Consider the following 10,000-nt stretch of genomic DNA (forward strand, 5'->3'; position numbering starts at 1 on the left):
AATAAATAAATAAATATAAATATATATATATATATATATATATATATATATAATATACATATATAATATTATATATATATTTATATATTATATCCACATGTTTATGGGCTAATAACAATGTGCGGTATACTAGCCATTTTTCATTCATCTATAGAAAAACATCGATTAAGAAGGAAGGCCCTAAATTTATCAAAAATGTAATTAAAAAATATAAAATAAATAAAAATACATATATATATATATATATTATGTACATATTTAATTATATATGTAAAAAAATATATATATTTTTTTTTTATTATCTATTACATAACAATATCATATATATATAATATGTATAATTATTATATTCCAATTGTAAAATTATATTTCCTGCATGTATGTATGTAAAAAGGGGTGTATAGAGATAAGTATATATATATATATATATATATATATATATATATATTTATATTAATTATACCTTTTTCAAGGCATACAAAATGTTATATATATACTTATATATTTTTATACATATGTATAATTTACAAAAAAAAAGTTATACATTAAACTTTTTTTTATTTTATTCATATATCTTATTATTCAATTTGTTGATTCTATGAGTATTTATATATATATATATAATAATTATTGAAATGATCCTATAAAAAAAAAATAATATATATATATATATGTAATATGTGGGTATTAATTCCACACCTAATTTAATATTCATATGTACTGTAAAAATATGCGAAAGAAAGGATTTATATAATACATACATATATACGTTTATATATGTTTATATATATATTTTTTTTTTTTTTTTTTTTTTTTTATTTTTTTTTTTCATATAGACTGAGACATAGGGGCCCCGACTGGAACGGCATCGTAGTTGAGGAGAATGATGATGGGACGACAAATGTGCTGGCACATGAGCGTCTAGCTATAGTAGATGTATTATCTGGTCACCAACCCTTATATGATGATGAAGAAGAGGTATGTTTAACAATAAATGGAGAAATATATAATCATTTGGAATTAAGAAAATTAATAAAAGAAGAGAATTTGAATAAATTAAAAAGTTGTTCTGATTGTGCAGTGATACCAAATTTATTTAAAATATATAAAGAGAAAATTCCATCCATGTTAGATGGTATATTTGCAGGTGTAATTAGTGACAAAAAAAATAATACATTTTTTGCTTTTCGAGATCCTATAGGTATATGTCCATTATATATAGGTTATGCAGCTGATGGATCTATATGGTTTTCATCTGAATTTAAAGCTTTAAAAGATAATTGTATAAGATATGTAATATTTCCACCTGGTCATTATTATAAGAATAATAAAAATAAAGGAGAATTTGTTAGGTATTATAACCCTAATTGGTGGTCTTTAGATAATAGCATACCAAATAATAAAGTCGATTTTAATGAAATACGTATACATTTAGAAAAGGCGGTAATAAAAAGATTAATGGGTGATGTTCCTTTCGGTATCTTATTATCAGGAGGATTAGATTCATCTATAATTGCTGCAATCCTTGCTAAGCATTTAAATATTTTAGATAAGAAAAATGAGAAAAGCATTCAAAATGGTAGTGATAAGAAGAGTAACAACAATGGAAATGAGAGCAACAACAATAATAATAATAATAATAATAATAATTTTAATAATAACAACTCAGGAACTCAAAAACTTAGAAGCTTTTCTATAGGTTTAAAAGGCTCTCCTGATTTAAAAGCAGCAAAAGAAGTAGCTGAATATTTAGGTATAGAACATACGGAATTTTTTTTTACTGTTGAAGAAGGTATAGATACTTTACATGATGTAATTTATCATATAGAAACCTATGATATTACCACCATACGTGCATCTACACCTATGTATATTCTATCAAGATTAATTAAAAGTAGTTGTGTTAAAATGGTTCTAAGTGGTGAAGGTTCAGATGAAATATTTGGAGGTTATCTATATTTTCATAAAGCACCTAATAAAGAAGAATTTCATAGAGAACTTCAAAGAAAAATACATGATCTACATTATTATGATGTACTAAGAGCTAATAAATCTACTATGGCTTTTGGTATTGAAGCAAGGGTACCTTTTTTAGATATACAATTCTTGAATGTTGTTATGAATATTGATCCACAAGATAAAATGTGTTCAAATAATAAAATAGAAAAATATATTTTAAGAAAAGCCTTTGAAGGATATTTACCGGAACACATCCTATACAGACAAAAAGAACAATTCTCAGACGGTGTTGGATATAATTGGATTGATGGATTAAAACAATATGCAGAAAAAAAAATATCAGATATTCAATTTTCAAGAGCAAAATTTCTTTTCCCATATAATACACCCAAAACCAAAGAAGGATATCTATACAGATGTATTTTTTCAGAGTGCTTCCCTGAACAATGTGCACAAGAATCAGTACCTGAAGGAGAATCCATCGCATGCTCAACTAGTAAAGCCGTTGAATGGGATGAAAGTTTTAAACAAAATGCTGACCAGTCAGGTCGATCTGTTCTAGGAATACATCGACACTCGAAGCAATTTGATGATGTAAAATGTGTTCCGTTACAAAATCAAGAAGCCATCAGTTATTAAAAGAAAGCACATTTGGTAAATGTACATATATATATATATATATATATATTATAAATATGTTTATTTATTTATTTGTTTATTTATTTCCATTTGTGTTATAACAATCTTATAATATCACAAAGGTATACATATGAATAAATATATGTATGAACTTTTTTGTATGTTTATGTATTTATATGCACACATGCGTGGCTTATATAATTATTATTTTTAATATGTATACTTATATATATATATATATATATATATATATGTGTTTCTTTTTTTTTTTTTTTTTTTAAATGACAAATTGTAACTAAATAAAAAAATATATATTTCTTTCAAGTATGATAAGAAAAATAATTCGTATTAACAATATGTATGTTTTTTTAAATGTAGCATAATTATATATATATAAATATAATTTTAATAATGATATACTTTGATGAATAATCCTTAATATTATTTCCTGCAGGAAATTAGTACTTTTAGAAAAAAAAAAAAAAAAAATTTATAAATAATATATATATATATATATATATATATATATATATATATATATATATATATATAATATATATATATTTATATTTATTTATTATATCCTCTTGGAAAAGTTGAAATAAATATATTCAGAGCAATTTCATATTTCATATTATTTTTTATATAGTATTATTTTAATAATAATAAATAAAAAATATATTTAATTTAAAATATTATATGGATTAATCTTTCGTTTTTTCAAAGGTAATATTATATATATATAATATATATTATATTTTTTTTTTTCTTAAATAATATAAAAAAATATATAAAAAAGAATTGACGTAAAAAATATTCTATATAAAAATTATACATACAAAAAAAGGGGTATTTTTATATATATTATATCTATAAGATTTATTATTTATATACAAATGTATATTTTTTTTTTTTTTTTTTTTTACTGCACTTTGAACACTACACTTTTGGCATAATATAATTATATTATAATATAATAATATATATATAATATATTATAATATAATAATATATATATAATATATATATATATATATATATATATATATATATGTTTATAAGGGGACTTATTATATATATCATATACAATATATATGATACATTTTTATTTATTTTATATATACATTTATTATTTATTTATTTTCATTTCACCTTTAAGTTTATGTACTATTAAAAATTTATAATGTTCAACAAATATAATAAATATATATATATATATATATATATATATATAATATATATATATATATATATTAATATATAATATTGCAAAAAAAAATAAAATATAATCCATTTCTTAAGATCTTAAAAAAAAAAAAAAAAAAAGAGGAAACCCTAAACCACGTTATTATGTTTGCATAATATTATATTATTTACTATATACAAATATTATTATATACATAATATATATATATATATATTATATATATATAATTATTTCTAAATTTTGATAAGAAGAAAAAGCATATAAAATAAAAACTTAATATATCCATAATATATATTATATTATAATAATAATATTATGTTATAATATTATACTTTTCTTTTTATCATTATATATTATAATATATATATAAATATATATATATATATATTTTAAAATATATTTACATATTTATATATAATGTAATATATATTATATATAATATATATATATAATATTTTATTATTTATTTTATTTTATTAAAAATATTTTTTTCCTTCCCCACAGTGAATGGATTGATTTTTCTTTTCTTATTATATATCTTACAATAATTTATATTAAAAAAAAAAAAAAAAAAGATAATTTTTTTTTTATTTTTTGTTCCAAATTTTAATTTATATATATATATATATATTTATATAATAATAATATTTCACTGATTTTTATTTAAACATTTTTTTTATATATATATATATATATATATATATATTATAAAATAAGAAAAAAAAAAGAAAAACTTTAAAATTATTGAAAAATTAAAGAAAGAATATTTCTTTTTATTTAATTAATTTTAAATTTCCCCATATTAATAAAAAAATATTAACCTTAAAAAAAGTAAGATTACAAAAAGAGAATATATATATAAATATATGTATATATTATTTATATTATATATTATATTTTTATTATTGTTATATAATTTGATACTTATATTATTATTATTGTTTAATAATAATACTGTATTATATATGTAAGTATAATATATAAAGTTTTTATTTATTTAGAATTATTGTTCTTCTATTTTTATATTATATTATATTATTTTATTTATTATTTTTTTTGACCTCAAATTAACAAAAGTTTTATATATAAATAAATATATATGTACAGCCATTTTGTATATAACATATAATTTTTTTTTTTTTTTTTTTCAAAAGCGATATATAATAAAGTGTTCATAAAATTTATGACTTGTACATGTAAATAAAATATATACAACATTATATATATATATAATATATATATACATATACATATACCTATATGTTTATTCATTTATATATTAATTGGACAATTGCACAGTTGTACATTTTCATTTGATTATTTATTTATTTTTTTTTTCCCTGTAGTTTATTTATATAAAAAATGGCTATGAAATACGTTGCTGCATATCTTATGTGTGTATTGGGAGGAAATGAAAACCCAAGCACAAAAGAAGTTAAGAATGTGTTGGGAGCCGTAAATGCTGATGTAGAAGATGAAGTTTTAAACAATTTTATTGATTCATTAAAAGGAAAGAGTTGCCATGAATTAATCACTGATGGATTAAAAAAATTACAAAATATTGGAGGTGGTGTAGCTGCCGCACCAGCTGGTGCCGCTGCAGTAGAAACTGCTGAAACTAAGAAAGAAGATAAGAAAGAAGAAAAGAAAGAAGAAGAAGAGGAAGAAGAAGACGACTTAGGATTTTCCTTATTTGGTTAAATATTAAATATTTTGAGGAGCCAAAACAAAAACCAAAAAAAAAAATAAAAAATAAAAAATAAAAAATAAAAAATAAAAAACATATATATTCCAGTTCAAATTTTTATATTATAATTTTTGGAAAATTTTTCCATCACTTTCAATAACTTTATATAACAATATTTTATTTTATATGAATATTAAATGTATATATAAATATGTATGTATATATATATATATATATATATATATATATATATATATATATATTTTTATATTTTTATATTTTTATATTTTTATATTTTTATATTTTTTTTTTTTTTTTTTTTTTTTTTTTTAAACATATAGATATATATAGTATACTTATATATATGTATTATCATTTTTTATATAAACAATATGTACCAACATATTTTATAAAATAACTTAATTAATTGGACTTGAATTATATTAAGTTTTGAAATTTTCTATATATAGAAATTATTGTATTTTACAAAAATATCATCAAAATGAATATTTTTATAATAATATATTATATTGGGTATATGGTACTCACATAGTTGTCCATATATATTTTTTTTTAAGGTACATATCGTACATCTGTCCGTATCTGTATATTTTTTTATATATAATTATGTAATATGTTTTTTTTTTTTTTTTTGACTAAATGCATACATTAAATACTTTCTGCATGAATTCTTTTAAACATGAGTTATATTACAAAAAAAAAAATAAAATAAAATAAATAAATAAATAAATATATATATATATATATATATATATATATATATATATATATATATATATATATAATTGAATATATATAAAAATACATATATATATATATATTTATTTATTTATTTATTCATATTTATTATGTAAAACATTTCTACACATTTCATTTACATAATTTTAAAGAATTAGCAAGATTAATTATATCATTACATTCTTTTATATAAGAATCGTTATCAATTATACAAATAATTGACTGTCTAGATTTATTTATACATTTTCCTAACAAATTTTTGCTTAAAGCAAAAACTATAGGTATATTTTTTTCTTTACATTTAGCAATTATTTTCCCTAACGTATCATCGAAAATATTATTTAGTGATGGTTCAATATTCGGAGCAATAAATACTATTTTTGGTTCATCTATACATATATGTTTATAACATTCTTTTAATCCTAAGAAATATCGTTTTTTCTTTTTTAGCAATAACAATTTTTCATGCGAAACAGAAATTTTTTTTAAAAACTCTTTAACCATAGTATTTAATTTAACAGTTATTTCATGATCAACATAATCATTGATATAAATTTTTTTTTCGACTCTGCTCACTTGTATGTAATTTAAAATTTTTTCATTTTTAAGCATTTCATCCTTTAATATATGATTTACATCAATAATATTGTTATTCTTATTATCACCATTGTTATTATTATTGTTATTATTATGGTTGTTATTATTATGGTTGTTATTATTATGGTTGTTATTATTATTATTGTTATTATTATTATTATTGTTATTATTGTTATTATTATTATTATTATTGTTATTATTATTATTGTTGTTGTTATGGTTGCATATATTATGCTCATTTCTTTCTATGGTATCACTATTTTTTTTTTTTTCTTTTACATTAACAACATTATTCTTATCAAAATTTTCAACAGAACAAATATTATCTTTCGAAGAAACTCTTTTATCTTTCAAATCAAGCTTATCATTTTGATCAGAGTACTTTTCTATTTTTTTTGCAATATTTATAAATTGTCTTATATCCCTCTTTCTACCATATTTTTTTCCTTTTCTCAAACCTGTTGCATATTTATGTGCCCATGTGTGTATAAATTTTTTTAAAATTTTCACCTGAACGTCAGGTAACTCACCATTTAGCACATTTTCCGTTTTGGCTAGTTTTTTTAAAAAATTGCTAGCGAATTTAATATTATTATTATTATCATTATTATTATTATCATTATTATTGTTATTATTGCTATTATTGTTATTATTGTTATTATTGCTATTATTGCTATTATTGCTATTATTTGTTATTATTATTTTTTTTACCTTTTTATTTTTCAGTATCCATTTCATTTTATTTTGAATAAGTTGTAAATATATACCAGTGTGATGATCATTTATAGAATTGATATTTTCTTTTTGTTTTAATAGTTCTTGATATATATCATTTTTAATTTTCTTTTCTAATATAATTATTTTTTTTAATTTGGATATTTTTTTTTTTTTTAAACATTTGGGTAAGAAATAATAGTTTCCTTTTTCTTTTTCAACATTTAATATATTTGTTAATTTATTTATAAGTTTTTTTTTTTCTTCAAATTCTTTTTTTTTTTTTTTTTTTTTTTTCATCAATATATTCATTTTTTTTTTTTTGATCAATTCCTTCCTTTTTTTTTTATCGCTACTAAAAGTTATTCTGACTAGTCTATTTCCGAATTGTATATTGTTATTCGTGTTTTCCGTTTGATAAGTTTTCTCTTCTTTTTTTCTATCATCATAATATTTTATAGATTTTATATTTTTTATGTATTTTGCATTTTTTATATTTTTTATCGATTTTATATTTTTTATACATTTTCTATTTTCCACAATTTTTCTATTCTCTAAATTCACATTTGCATTTATACTTACGTTTACCTTTTCATTCTTCTTTTTTGGTTTTTTTTGTTTCTCCCTAATTATGTCTTTATCACCATTGGTATGTGTGCGAGGATTGGATTTTACGTCAACAATAATTTCTTTTTTCATTCTTACAAAAAAAAAAAAAAAAAAGGTTTGCCTATCAATTTATATATCATTTTCATTATACCAAAATTTGTACCATTGCATTAATATATAAATATATATATATATATATATATATATATATTTTTATTTATTTATTTATTTTTATAAAAACATTTATCAGTATAAGTACTAATGGTTTTCATTTATATTTTGGCTGTTTTTTTTTTTTTTATCCATGATGATATTTATATATTATATATTTATAAAGGCTATCATAATATTATTCAAATAAGATATACATTATTAATAATTATATAATAATAAAATAGACAATTTGTAAAAGAAAACTTCCCCAATATATTTCTATATCATTTATAAAAAATGTACTTTTTTTTATATAATAAATTAAAATGAGAATAACATATAAATATATTATATAAAAGTGGAACTAACTATTTATTTATAATTTTTTTTTTTTTTTATTATACTATATATATATATATATATATATATTTTTTTTTTTTTTTTTCCCTCTCATTAAAAAAATACAAATAAATATTATTATATATATGTATAAATTATATTTATATATATGGTTTGTATACTATTCATATATAATAATATTATACATGCAAAATATGTTCTTCAATTTCATCCTATTTTATTATATGTTTTTAAAAAATAATGTTTCAAAATTATAATTATTTTTAAATAGTTTATTTTCGTATTTAAATAAATTATTCATTCAAAAATATATCAATCTATACAATGAGAATTTTTTCTATTTAAGTTAATGTTCTTCTTATATATTAAAAGGCAAAAATAAAAAATTAATTAAAATAAATTTCGTGCCTTTTAATTTTTAACATTTTATATGTGAAAAAAATAACCACAAAAAAAAATATATATATATATATAATTATATAAATTAATATAAGATAATATAGTTAATATAATATATATATATTCCTTTTTATATTATTAAACAATTATCCTTTTTCAATTTCTTTTTTATATTGTATAGAAAAAAAAAAAAAAAATAAAAAAACATACAGTGAATAAAAATGATAGAATTATTTAACAACAAAATAATATATGTGAATATATAAGATTCTCTTATATATTTATTTTTTTTTTTTTTACCATTATATGAAATAAGAAATTTTTTCAGAAAACATGAATTATAACAACAATTCTTTTATACCCCCAACCCATGTGGTTAAGAACATATGTAATAAATGATTAAGAAGAAATGAAATCATATAGACAAAAATACATATAACAAATAAATATAAATACATATAAAATGTGTTATTTATGTAAAATTTTCTTTTTTTGTTTTTTATTTTTATCAGACACAAGTGCAAAAACTAAGTTCTTTCTTATTAAAAGCTCGTCAGATAAAAATATAGCGATTTCGTTGAATTACAACATTTGGGCAACAACACCAAAAAATGAATATAAATTTGTTTCAGCGTTTATGGTATTAAGAAATATAATATATTTAAAAAATATATATATATATATATATATATTTTTTTATTTATTTATTTTCACTTATATTGTAGGAACATGATTATGTCATATTAGTTTTTTCAGTTAACGGTAGTTCGAAATTTTGTGGTTATGCGATTATGCAATCCAAGTAATTATTTTTTTTTAATTATTTTATATATTTTTTTTTTTTATAATTTTATTTTTAATAAAATAAATATAAAAATTATTAAAACTGTTCCTACATTTATTATTATTTACATTTT

At 17.9% G+C, this 10,000-nt stretch overlaps 4 protein-coding genes across 4 annotated transcripts in view; 3 read left to right on the forward strand and 1 right to left on the reverse strand.

The window, feature by feature from the left end:
- Nucleotides 1–117: 117 nt before the first annotated feature.
- PRSY57_0308800 (asparagine synthetase, putative) lies at nucleotides 118–2,598 on the forward strand (the record flags this gene model as incomplete). Its single annotated transcript, XM_012905714.2, has 2 exons — nucleotides 118–197; nucleotides 837–2,598. 2 exons carry the CDS (start codon nucleotides 118–120, stop codon nucleotides 2,596–2,598), a joined length of 1,842 nt encoding a protein of 613 aa, XP_012761168.2.
- Nucleotides 2,599–5,167: 2,569 nt separating this feature from the next.
- PRSY57_0308900 (60S acidic ribosomal protein P2, putative) lies at nucleotides 5,168–5,506 on the forward strand (the record flags this gene model as incomplete). Its single annotated transcript, XM_012905715.1, has 1 exon — nucleotides 5,168–5,506. The coding sequence occupies one exon, from the start codon at nucleotides 5,168–5,170 to the stop codon at nucleotides 5,504–5,506; it is 339 nt and encodes a 112-aa protein (XP_012761169.1).
- An 877-nt stretch (nucleotides 5,507–6,383) lies between these two features.
- Nucleotides 6,384–8,261, reverse strand: PRSY57_0309000 (SECIS-binding protein 2, putative; the record flags this gene model as incomplete). Its single annotated transcript, XM_012905716.2, has 1 exon — nucleotides 6,384–8,261. The coding sequence occupies one exon, from the start codon at nucleotides 8,259–8,261 to the stop codon at nucleotides 6,384–6,386; it is 1,878 nt and encodes a 625-aa protein (XP_012761170.2).
- Nucleotides 8,262–9,416: 1,155 nt separating this feature from the next.
- PRSY57_0309100 (YTH domain-containing protein, putative) overlaps nucleotides 9,417–10,000 on the forward strand; it is a gene marked incomplete at both ends in the record, with an annotated part of 1,722 nt that continues 1,138 nt past the window's right edge. The window contains 3 exons of the mRNA XM_012905717.2: nucleotides 9,417–9,471; nucleotides 9,596–9,723; nucleotides 9,809–9,885. Of these exons, the coding sequence (XP_012761171.1) occupies nucleotides 9,417–9,471; nucleotides 9,596–9,723; nucleotides 9,809–9,885 (260 nt within the window). The remainder of the gene's footprint in view (nucleotides 9,472–9,595; nucleotides 9,724–9,808; nucleotides 9,886–10,000) is intronic.

Source organism: Plasmodium reichenowi, chromosome 3, assembly GCF_001601855.1.
Source record: "Plasmodium reichenowi strain SY57 chromosome 3, whole genome shotgun sequence".
Lineage (NCBI taxonomy): Eukaryota > Apicomplexa > Aconoidasida > Haemosporida > Plasmodiidae > Plasmodium > Plasmodium reichenowi.